At 36.6% G+C, this 13,567-nt stretch overlaps 1 protein-coding gene across 1 annotated transcript; it reads right to left on the bottom strand.

The window, feature by feature from the left end:
- Window positions 1-8,959: 8,959 nt before the first annotated feature.
- On the bottom strand, window positions 8,960-12,332 carry LOC140874649 (CBS domain-containing protein CBSX3, mitochondrial-like). The gene is made up of 6 exons (XM_073278004.1): window positions 12,226-12,332; window positions 10,896-11,157; window positions 10,660-10,741; window positions 9,539-9,612; window positions 9,358-9,418; window positions 8,960-9,274 (listed from the first exon to the last, which is right to left on the bottom strand). The coding sequence occupies exons 2-6, from the start codon at window positions 11,154-11,156 to the stop codon at window positions 9,132-9,134; spliced, it is 621 nt and encodes a 206-aa protein (XP_073134105.1). The 5' UTR covers window position 11,157; window positions 12,226-12,332; the 3' UTR covers window positions 8,960-9,131.
- Window positions 12,333-13,567: the final 1,235 nt, after the last annotated feature.

Below are 13,567 nucleotides of genomic sequence, written 5' to 3'. Positions count from 1 at the left end.
GATATGTAAATTATGGGTTATGTTTCCGCATGTTTTTCTCTGTTTAGTATTTATGATTTAATTAAGTTTAATGTATGCCATATTTGCCAGTTAGTAGGTGTTTCAATGTTGGGTCACTACACACTAACTAGATCAATCATCTGATAGATCTCAAACTTTTCTGATGCAAAATGTTCCTAGCCAAGAAACACTTATCCCATCACAGTTTTATTTACGAAGAAGGTCAAATATCTTTTCAAGGTCATCACACTGACACTAAGTTATACTTTAATGTAACAGTTATGATTATTCTCTAGAAGGGTCAATTTCCATAACCCTCTGAAGTACAAAAGACTTTCAGAATAACACTGAAAATATACTCTACCAAGTCTAGTCCTGACAGTTCACGTCTCCCAGTATAAATCATCTCAGTGTAGCTTGATGAAAAATTGTCATTACTTGACAACCCAATAATCATATTCCAATTCTTACAAGGAAACTTACCTAAGTAAATCCATCACTTAGAATTCCCATTCATTAATCAAGATCCTTATTAATAACTACTTCCCTGATAGAATATGTCAATACTGGTCAAACCTCTTTGTTCTCCCCCAGTATCACGTGAGAAATCTATTCGTCCAGAATATACACTTGTCAAGAAATTCTTTCCAAGAGTATTCTACAAAATAAAAATTTGTAACTCTGACGAAATCAGATGATAATTCATCACAACCTTTGACACTAATCCAACATCAAGAATAATTCTAGAAGACTCAAATAAATTCTGAATATCCTCCTAATAGTTATACCCATTGCTATGACTGTACACACATCGAGACTGAGGTAAATCTTCCTATAATGCCAAACTGGAACAGAAGAATCCTTCCAGATTACACCGGCATAAGGTCACACATACTATACCATCTCGAAACCCGACAATCATCAGCATCCTGGTCATAACTCATCCCTGAGTCTTTGATACTATGCAATATTCCTATCCGAACCAAAATCATTGGTCAAGGAAAACTTTCTTAACTTTACAGAAGCACAACTCAAATCCCGAGTCTGCAACATTTGAAAAACAAACCAGTTGAATATTAATTCAATTAAACTCTTGGATTAAATCCTCAAAATCCCAAATCAAGACTTAAACTTATCTTCTCAGAACGATTACTTTTCAATGAAAATCACTTTCAAGACTAATTCTGACAGCAGAACATCTGCATGAAAACATACGATATCTAAACCCTGATACCACACCTGGTATCTCTCCAATCCAACGTCATACCTTGTTGTGACTGTTGCCAAATCCCAAGACTGAGTAGCCTTCCCTATATAGTCCATGGAGCACAAAGGCCTCCAAAAAATCTCTGAAGTAAGAAAATTTCTAGAGAAATATCGACTAAGGGTCGCACCTCCTCACGTCTAGTCTTGGTCACAGCCCACAACTCTAGGTATTACTTGACCTGACATCCTGATGAAAATCTATCATCATAAAGAAACAACCTAAAGAGGTCAAATCAGCCAACAGCTCTAAGAAAAACCCGCCTAGAACAAACACTCAATCCCCCTGATGAATCGCATCACTCATGGAACTATCCATAGTGAATTGATTAACTAGGTCATATCAGGAAAAAAAACCTAGTACTAATCAACTGGAAATATGCATAATTCAATCTTAATTATACACGTGTTTAAACAAATGATCAATCCTTTATTCAATACAACCAAGATAATCTCAAGGATTACAATACTTTGAACCATCAATTCAGGTTCTAAAATAATCTTTATTACAATCTCATGTAGTACATAACTTAATCAAAAGATTACACTGAAAGATGTACAATACAACAAAATCTTAGTACATCAAATACTAAAGTCTACATCTGATTACAACTGAAAAACTTTTACAACAAAACTTAATAAAGTATTTATATTCCTGCGGAAGTCTTTCATTCCGTCTACCGATCTTGAACATGAAGTTTCACGTCTGCTACTCATGTCAGCAGACCTTTTTCATCACAAGATCTAAAAGATAAACACTTGCTAATCTACCAGAACTTTCCAATATTGTTGAATTCCTTATTTGGTAGATGAGACATGATTTTCCTAACAATCTCTCCAACTACTAGTAAAGAGTCTTCCGGGGTGGCTTCCTTGGTCGACGCAGAATGGATGACTACATGTCACACATTCCATTCAACCCTGAGAAGCGTCTGGTATTGAAAACTGGATCTTCTCTTCCAGCTACATCCTACTGGGATTCACATAATACAAACTTCTGTTGCCAACCTTGGCAATGACGATCTTGGAAAAGTTTAGATATCCTGCTATTCCAAATCCTGATTCTGCTATCGTCATTGAATCCAACTCGCAATCCTTCAAAGGATAACCCAAAATCAATACTATGTCCCAAAAGAATCTTATTGCATGCTCTGATACCATAAATGTAGTGACCCGCAACGTGATCACCTACTAATCAGAAGCTTAAACATGAAATTAAACAATAATCTAAATCAAAGTAACTGCGGAATAAAAATAATGCCAAGTAAGCAAAAACCTAGTGGTCAACCTTGCTAACCAGCCATGGTCACTACCTAACCTCCCTGTCCCCAGGAGAACTACCTGAAACTTCCCCATGAAATAAAACATCCAGCCAACAGAAAACATTCGGAAGTGAGCCTAACTTGCTCAGTACGAGAGTATGAGTATACACTATTATATGCGCATGAATGCAAATGAACTGGGTACCAAGACACTCAGGACAAGAAACAAGCTCATAGACCGGGCTCAGGGTATATAGCACGCTGCGCCGTCCCCTCAGGAGGTGGCTCATATACCCAGTGGATAATGGTGACCTGATACTAGTACATGTGTCCAACCATCAAGGTGACATGACACAATACCTACGTATCCAACCATCCACAAACTCGTAGGGTGAGCACCCTACTACAGGATACCTCTAAGATAAGGCTAAATATGCTCATGTATGCAACATACAGTGGGGACATGTTGTATATAAAGACATATAAAATATGCAATCACATAATCCATGCAAACACATAATATGAAACGACCTAAAACTCCTACTAATTTTTTTTTTACATAAAATTTATACTTTAATTTATTTCCTTACTTTAAAGTAATTTTTACATTACTTAATATACCATATATAAATATATATATAAGTATAATACATGCAAATAAATACATAAAATTAATTACCAAATCATGAAAAAATATCATGCATAGAAATCCCATAACTAAATTCTTATATAATATTTATTCCATAAATTCCATGCAACTTGAACATAAATACGTTAATATAAAAATCCATGCATACTTTAAAAAAATAGAACCTGTGCGGAATATTTATTTTGACTCTCAAACAAAAATATTATAAATCGAGCTATGGTCACGGGTACTAGCTGTATGGATACTCATACGCCCTCGCCGCCAGTCGAAAAAACATTTTCTTCATTAGTGTCTTGCTCATCTGCACCATTTAGATCTAGTGAGCCTAGAGGCTCAACACGTTTTATCCTTATGTAACAACATAAAACCACACACAAGCACACATCATATAAAATACGTGAATATACTTATACGTGCATGATCTTAAAAATATATGCATATAAACATGAATAAAATAATTATAAACTTCATCATCATATTATATCATAAACATCATAATTAATAAATTTCATAATTTGTCATGTCTTAATTTCTTAGTTCTCCACAGGTCGTATCCATGTCGGTGGCCTCATACTTAACGATTGATCAATCATAAAAACCAACGTACGTGGCGATGAGGTTTCCACCTCTGTGCTGCCATTTCACCAACACTCAATGCTGGATCCATAAGCTCGTCATAACATAAACATTAACAGGAAGGTCACCGGGCCTAGGTAATCCCGGCCTCCAACCACATCACTTTTCACCTTCACTTCAACTTCCATAAAAATATTTTTCATGTTCAAACATTAACATATAACTCATCATAAAATTATTTCATGTAGCATGCACTTAAAATTTATCCGTAATATATATTTAATTAATTTTCATAATATTTATACTTGTACATAAAATAAGGGTCATGCATAAAATAAATTAAATATATATTCTGGACTCAATAATTTTTCATGAGATTTTTCAGACTGCTGGTCCCCTAGACTTAAGCCCATAAATTCTAAGAGTGGCCCATTAGCTTAATTTAAGCCCAAACATCATAATTTGATCCAAATAAAATATTTAAACATAATTGGACCAAAATAAAATATTTAAGTCCAATAACTTAATTAAGCCCAATAATAATCACTGACAGACCCAAAATTTACAGACTGTCCCAATAATTTCCATGGGCTCCTAAGCCCATGAAAATTATTGGGCTTACTTAAATAAATATTTTAAGACCTAAAATAAAATAATTAGAAGTCCAAATACATTTTTAATAATTAAAATGGCCCATTAAACACTTAGTCGAATTAATAACTTAAAAAATAAAAATACCCGAGCCCGACTAACTTAACCCGGACCCGAACCTATCTAACTTGACTTGTGACCCGACCCGGACCCCCAGCCCGCCCCCCAGCCCACAGCCCAACTCCCTTACCTTCCCTTGCCTTGGCCGCGAGCAGCCTTAAAGAAGGCCGGCGGCCGCCCAGCTCCGGCCACCACCGGCTAGAACACCACTCCCTACACCTAGACCACACCTAGACATTTCCAACAAGCCAAAAACCACCCCAAACCGTGACCTGGAGGAGGAGAACAAAGCCTTGCAACCAGGCTGTTCCCCAGCTCGCGCGCAACCATGAGCGGCTGTCGTATTTCCGTTTGTACGGCCTTCTCCGACTACCAATGACCGTGAAACCACTTCTCAATCCTACCCAACATCTAGAGGGTTCAAACCATTTAAACCTCACCCAAAATCGTGTCCTGAGGAAGGAGAACGAATTCTTCTTCCTCAGAGCCCTAAACCTGCGTGGCTCTGTGCATCAGAAACAATAGATACGTGTCTGACCCTTCCAAACCAAACCGACCACACCACTCAACCCTAAGGACCCTAAGAGACGTCCCAAACAACCTTCCAGCAGCCTGATCAATCCCCTAAAATAAAAACATGGCAATGCATGTGACAAGCAAGCAAAATAGTGAGTTGTTCATGTTCTAAACATGGATCATCAAAGAACTTCATTCAAAACTTAAATCTCATTCATTAACAGAACATGCATGCTTAAAAAACGTTGTATATGATTTAAATGGTGTTCAAGAAGGGAATCAAACGTGCATTTGCGATTTATTCGCTCGAATGTACGTTACCGACGCGTAGATTGATCTCCGGGATGAACGATACGTCAAACTCTTGATTTTTCTTCAAAGTAATCATGTTGTGTGTGCTGTGAATTGGAGGAGGGTTTCTGATGAATGATGGAGGCGGCTCAATGGGAGAAACGTGAGTTTTTTTGGTAGGGTTTAGGGAATAATTGTTTATGGTATAATTACACAATTAATCTAATTAACTATTATACCATAAAACCTAATTTAAAAACTCTTAATTAAAATAATAATCTGATGTTAAGGCTAAAATCCCGAAATAATTAATAAATAGATTTTTTAAAGTCCTTAAAAGTCATTAAAATGGCTTAATTTGGGGGAAAATGGAATACTATACATATATTCTTAAAAATACTAAAATTTTCATGAAATAATACCTTAAAATAATATTTTGTGGGATTAAAGTCTATAAAATCCCATAAAATATTTTGGATTAAAGTGCAACATTTTGTTCGTCCACGGTTCCGCCTACGCGATCGCAAAATAACATTTCTCAAATAAATTCATAAATTGCAACATAACGGGTTAAATGTCGTAATAACATTTAAATCATGCAGATAAATCACATAATTCACATAATAGCACATAAAAGTCATTTAACACCTTTTTACTTTATTTTAAAATTATTAAATCCCCTAGTTATGCATGCGGATTTACGTGGCGAATTTCTGGGCGTTACATAATATATGCATACTCAATCTGGATATCTCGAATAATACTTCCGTATCTTACTAAGGCAGATCCTAGAAGTTCCCTCTCTAGGTCCAAGCCTACCATGCAGCACTACAATGCATAAATACCATGCATTATCTAACATGTCAAACATCACCTACTAGGATCTAAAAGTCTTAATTAAACTATAGCCTACTCCTTATTTACTATAGGGAACCAAAGCCATGACTTCGTCCGTCGTCAGCCCGCTGATGTCGCATGTAGTGACCCTTACCCGGATCACCTACTAAACAGAACTTAGGCATGCAATTAACTTAATTAAACGGATATCAGAATAAAACTGCGGAAATCATAAACATTATACAATCCCAAGGCTAGGAATCTGTAAATACCCAAAATTATACAACTCAATCGAACAGTTGTATCAATCCAATAACAACATAATAAAAACCTAAACGAAGCTCCAGCTGATCAACCACTGCCTAGCCCCTCTTGGATCCACCCGCCTCGTCCAATCGCAAACCTGCCCCATGGAATAGGGTGTCCAGAAACACAGAGTACGAGACGTGAGCATAAAACGCTCAGTACGAGAGTATGAGTATACATGCATGCAAAGTGAACTCCCTATTAACTCGAGGTCAAGGATCAGATAACAGAAACAGACCGGGCCCTGGTATGTAGCACGTTGTGCCGTCGCTTCAGGAGGTGGCTCCCATACCATAATACCAGTGGATTTACCGGACCCAAAGCCATGAAAGTCCATCCACTAACAGGATAGGGTACAACCCTACTAATAGACATCTCGAAGGAGATAGCTCAGTATGCAAATGAATGCAGCATAAATCAATGACATATAAACCATGCAGTCACATAATACATGCATACTCAGTTAGGATATCTCAAATAGTACTTTCGTACCTCAATTCAGTGCAAGCTCTACCAACTCTAGGTCCACGCCTATAGTCTGCTCTACACTGCCAAATGATACTACTATCATTATAGTGCTCTAAAAGCCTTAACTAAGCTATTGCATACTCCTAAATATTTATAGGAAACAAAAGCTATACCTTCGTCCGTCGTTAGCCCTTTGATGTCGAGTGCCTCAAAACTAGGCCACAGCTCCGCTACGACGCCTGGATCTCTATGCCACTTCCGGATTCCCCACGGGACGCCTAGAATTCCCTAGATCTGAGTTAGAAGGCTAAGGAATTGAGAGAGAAGAGAGGAATTGGTGCACTCAAATGTGAGATCGGCACCCCCTATTTATAGACGACGATCGGAACCTCCGTTCCTCGATCGGAACGTCCGATCACGATCGGAACATCCGATCCCGACATCGGAGCTTCCGATCTCGCTTATCTACCACGTGTCAAAATCTCACTGGTTGACTTCGGATAGAGGTGATCGGAACTTCCGATCCTGCCATACGTCATGCCTGACGTAATTCGATCGGAGCTTCCGATCTCACCTTCGGAGCTTCCGATCCTGCCTTCGGAGCTTTCGAACCCTTCCCAAGTAATTATGATTAATTCCTTAATCACTGATTTTGGTTACGGGCTACTACATCGCATGCCCTAGAGCTTGGGCATAGCCTAGCTACGACCCCTGGACGCCTTGCCAGAGCTGCGCCGTCTGGCTACTGCTGCGGACACTGTCCGTTATATAAAAACTATTACCTACTCTAACTCTTAAAATAATAATACCCAAAAGCTCTTAAAATCGAGCTAACATGAGCCAAGAATTGGATAAATTGCATCTGAAAATGAGGAATTCGGACCCCTATTTATAGGGAACGATCGGACGGTCCGATCCTGCATGTTCTGCCACGTGGCATGATCTCGTTGACACCTGCCCCGCCAACACATCGGACGCTCCGATCCTAGATCGGACGCTCCGATCTCCGCCACGTGTCAGCTCAAACTTTACACCTCATTGGTTGGGTTCGGACGCTCCGTTCCTGGATCGGACAGTCCAATCCTGCCCGAGCTCATTTTGCAATTTAGTCCCTTAATCAATTCCTTAATCATTTTTAAGTCTCTTAATCTTCTAAAATGAAACTGGGCGACTACATGAAGAGTACTCCTGAAAAAGGTTTATTGTTCAAAAAGAGTAGTCAAAAGAGCATAGAGTGTTTTATAGATGCTGATTGGGCAAGATCAACTTCAGGATATTTTACTTTTTTTTGGGGAAAACTGGTCACTTGGAGAAGCAAAAAAACAAAATGTTGTGGCAAGAAGTAGCGCTGAAGCAAAACTGAAAACTATGGCAAATGGGGTTTGTGAACTACTGTGGCTTAAGAGAGTTCTTGAAGAGCTGAAGTTAGAAGTACAAGTTCCAATGAAACTGTTCTGCGATAACAAGTCAGCCAACAATATTGCAAATAATCCAGTCCAACGCGATAGAACTAAACCTATTGAGGTTGACCGTCATTTCATCAAGGAGAAGTTGGAAAGTGGTATAATATGTATGCCTTTTGTGATCCTACTCTTAGCATATTGATGATGGCTTAACTAAAGGTCACTTTCGACCTAAGTTTGAAGGTTTCACGAGCAAGTTGGGCATGCTGAATATCTTTGCACCAACTTGAGTGGGGAGTGTCGAGAAATGGAAGTAAACTTATTATTTGTACAGAATTATTGGGAACTATTTTTACCTTATGTGTTGAGTTATTTTAAGATAGCAAATATTTTGTCGTTAAATTTAGGCTTGCTAGTTGTGTATATAATGAGGCACCTTGTAACATTATTTCATAGAGAAAAAAATAATTGTTAATACAGTCAATAGAATGTTATTTGTTTGTTCATGTTTTTTTGATATGGTCTGCCAACAAAAATGTTTACAAACAATTTTCCAGAAAAGCATTTAGCCGACACTTCTATTGGTGTATCGGCGCTCCATCTCATGTTATCTCACCCATTGTAACTCGATGTTCACATATTACTCTCATTATAATTATTTTCCCTAAAAAGCAATCTTAAATTAAGCATTCTGTACTGGGCAACAAACACACAAAATCAAGTAGCTTTCAAGTACGTTATTCTTGCTGATTTTATTAACAGACTTCATCTCTGATAGTCCAAGAGATGGACGCAGCATGACATATTCACAAGACTTGAAATTTGACATCGACCACTTATCATCATCATCTAGTAACCACCTTTTATAAATTCATTCAACCGATTCAATTCATCACGATGCTCGCCCACCACAGCACGAACCACATCTCCAATCGACACCATACCAATCATTCCACTTTCATTAACCACTGGAATGTGCCTGATCCGATTATCTGCCAATCAAGAATATCAAAAGGGTGGTGAAATACTTTTCATAATTCATAACTTTTTATTTAGAAAAAAATTAAGTATTTACTTGTCATGAGTTCCATTGCCTTCAGGACTTTGGTATCTGGTGTTACTGTAATAAGCTTGTTCTGTAAAAGGCATGTTAAAAGGCTACGGAATTTACAAAATTCACATTCAAATGACAACTGATCGTGCCCATGAGCACATACGATCACATGAAAATTGAATGGAACTCACTACAGATATACCTCTTCAGTCATGATGTCTCCAACCTTAGTTGTTTTGGATGATCTTCCTTGTACAATCATTTTCCTCAGATAATCTGGTCCAAGGTTAACAAGCATCAACAAATGGAACACAGAGATACAGCAAATCACAATGGAATAGGTTAGAGAAATAGCTTATGATAACCAGATTCAAATTCTTCGTATGCAATCAACTTTTCAGTATACTAGTTTAATCCAGTGGAAGAGGTGGTGAAATATATGGGTAAAGGTGAAAGTGGCCTTAAGGTTTTGTTTGAGAGCAATGTGTTCAATTTTTGTCTATGTTTCTGTTTTTTCTTATCACATAAACTGTTTTTTGTTTCCTGATGAAAGAAAATAGGTGTTTATTTAAAAATAAAAAATATTTTGCTTAGAAACAGAAAAAAAATGCTCGTTTTCCATCGGGAGTCATACTCAAAAACGGTTTTTATTATTGAAATTATTAGTAGGACATGATTAAGCAGTAATTGTTTTTTAATTATTTTATTTTAAAATAAAAGATAATTTATAATACATTTATTAATTGATGGATTTTAGTTTATGAAATAAATGTTATATTAGTAAATACTAAATATGTACACACACGATTAGAAAAATAATAAGTTTAAAAATATATACATAAAAAAAATTGATAGTGTGTGCAAATCAATTATGATTTATAGATTATACGAGTCAAAGAAATAGAAATTGCCTATTAGTGACCAATATACATCAAAAAAATTGATAGTGTGTGCAAAGCAATTATGATTTATAGATTATACGAGTCAAAGAAATAGAAATTGCCTATTACTGACCAATATATATACATCTGCAACCTGGAAATGACAGAGCTCAATATTCTCAAAATAGGAGAAAAATCAATGACCAGTCAAATCTGATGCAGGTAATACATTTATAAACACATACATAAAAATACATATATGTACTTGTGTGTCCACAAATATACTCATATACTAAATGAGCATACACACTTATGTCGAAGATATAGTTAAAGATATCAAAAGTAGGTATTCTAAAACTACAATCATTTTTGTGTGAGCAAATTCAAGTCAAAAGTGGAAGGCATCAGCAATCAGTTTAGATGTATAAGGAAGTGCATCTACCTCTTTCTGTGACAATTCCAGCAATTGACTTCTGCTCCCCAGATTTGACAACCAATAAAGCTCCAACATTGTGTTGCGTCATCTGCAATGCATGTGCTTCAGGGTGTCTCATATCAAATTACCGGCCTTATGGCCACTGACGCCAAGGAAATACTTAAATCAAGTGCTAAGAGTACAAGGATATATGATGTCTATTGACCATGAACAAACATAGAACTAAAGAGAAAAATGCATACAGACTTCACGGCATCATAAACAGTGTCATCTGTCTTGCACCAAAGCCAGGACCCATTTGCGTTTTCACCTTTAGCGGCAAGAATGTCGGCAATTTTGGTGCTTTCAAAACCATGCTCTTCTATGCGTGCAGCTGATGTTGATTCATGGCGTGCAAGCATCTGAGGTTGCAGGGATGGAGCCACCAAACTCTTGTGGCGCTGAGCAGCAGTCTTGAGAATCCTTTCGTCGAAGAACAACGCTCGAAGCGCACGAAACATCATCCTAACAAAAAAGAGATGAAAAGTTCCAGAAATATATCAAAGAAACAAGCTCACCAATTTAATATTACAGCAAAGGACAGAAAATGCACAGATCACATTCTGGTCTGAGCATTTGCCAACGGTTTTTGGTTGGTGAAATAGAGAGTGACTGATATAAATCCCAAGGTCCTCAATTACCCTCCCCAATGTACTTCCTAGATATGTTTTACATTTTTTTTTTTAAAAAGGAAAAACTGGAGGGATAGTGGAGGATCTGTGTAAGAATGACACCATGGAGACATCGTTATAGAGCAACACAGGACAGAAGAGGCGGTGTAGGAAATCGGAGCTAAACAAAATATGAAAAGGAGTCAAAAACATTTAAAAAAAAGGTGTTGGTGGTGACTGCGGGGACGTTGGCGGACTCTATAATGGCTGCATATTTGCTCGTGGTCGGCGAGGTGGCCCAAATCCTTTTTAGGACTTCGGAAGAGGAGAAACAATGAATTCTTTTTTTCTCAAAACGTTTATTCTTGAGGAAATTTCAGAAAATACTCCAATGGGACCTCAAATTTCCTGGCTAAACCAGAAAATGTGTGTATTTTACAAGTACACATCAGATTTAAATTAAACATAATCAGACAATACAGGTCAGCAGAAAGATTCTCTTCTCACAAATTGTTCATACAAAACAAAAGAAAAAGATGGGTCTTCCCAAATCATGCGTCATTCTTTACAACTAGCAAAGAATCAAAACAGCGTAATATGCCAATCAACGTACAAATCGCCACATATTCATCTCGATCGATTAATCCTCCCCCACCCCCTCCCCCTCCCAACACCCCAACAATCATAAAAAAAAAATTCCTGATAATCCTCTTTTTCGTAGGACCAAAAGATGTGCTTTCGTCATTGATCAATTCCATCCAAAAATATCATCAAATTATCATCAATACACAAACAAGAACGAAGAATCACACGATAAATCTGCAGTGCCATTTTTGCACGAGAAATGATTAATTGCGAGAATTTTATCGATCCCTCAAACGCATGAAACATTCATGAATTGAAGAAGGAGATCGTAGCTTACTTGATCTGAGATATTTGTGGAAGTTTAGTTCCGAGTAGAAGCGGAGGAGTGACTGATGGATGCACAACAACTTAGGTTTTATCATATATATATATACTAGTAAAAAATGAAAGATAATTTTTTTTTTTAAAGCAAATCATGGAGTTAGTGTTGGAATTTTTTAGTGAAATATTGAGTATAAAATGGTAATTTTGGAATAAATAAATTTGGTGTCTTCAAGGCAGTTACTATAATAGACAGGTTTTTTATATAGTAGTGTATATATATATATATATATAATTTTGATCATCTGCACCATAGGGTGTAGAGTTTTTTATGTGCGACAACTAAAACCCGATACCGTGTTTTAGTGTAAAAAAATACTAAAATCTGGTACCGGGCTTTAGTGGTCGCACACGAAAAATCATGCACCCTAGAGTGCAGGTGATCATCACTATATATATATATATATACAAACTTATAAAATTAATACTTTCTTTATCTTTAATTATAAGATAATATCTGGATTAAAAAAATATAAATTAATATCCTATGCACATGCATATACTTAATAGAGTAATTTTCAGCTGCCCAGCCATTCCTGCTCAACTCGTCCCCGACCACTAAAACCCTCTACCAGGTTTTAGTTGTTTTTTTTTAAAATTTCGTATCACTAAAACCGACTAACGGGTTTTAGTTGTCGGGGATGAGTTGGACATCATTGGTTGGGCAGCTGAAAATTTCTCATACTTAATATATATATATATATATGTATATATGTATTAAGTTTCAAAATTAGTTTTAAAAAATTATATATTATTTCATATAATTTAAGTTTTTATAACAGCATCGTCCCGCTAAATTTGTTGGGATCGGTTGTGTATAGAGGAGATGAATACACACTCTTTAAAAATTTTAATGAAATTTATAGTCGGTCGAGTTTGGTGTTACACAAACTAGACCAAATATCTCAACACTAAAATGATCAAACAACAAGTAGTGCGAAAATAGCATGAAATTTTCAGTGAGTATTTTATACTCAACTCAATCAATGCTATCAACAAGATAAGTAAAAGCAGAGAACGGAACACATGGTATATGGAAGTTCGAGGGCAAAATCATTATATGTTTCTCCTTCTTCCACTTAAAAATGAAGAACACTAGAAGACTTTGGTTTTACAAGATTTGTAACAATCCACTCCAACTTTAGGACTTATACACTGCCTAACTCGGAACTCCTAGTTAACTCAAATATAAGACCTCAAATCTTATCAACTAAACACAAGATACTACACAAGAAGATTGAATCTTTCGATCCAAATACTCAAACTTTCTAATAAGGATTTCTATCTTTGAAGCGGTC

This window comes from Henckelia pumila, chromosome 1, assembly GCF_033568475.1.
Source record: "Henckelia pumila isolate YLH828 chromosome 1, ASM3356847v2, whole genome shotgun sequence".
NCBI classification, from domain to species: Eukaryota; Viridiplantae; Streptophyta; class Magnoliopsida; order Lamiales; family Gesneriaceae; genus Henckelia; species Henckelia pumila.
The sequence above is the reverse complement of the archived record's forward strand: the minus strand, read 5'-3'. Positions and strand labels throughout refer to the sequence as shown.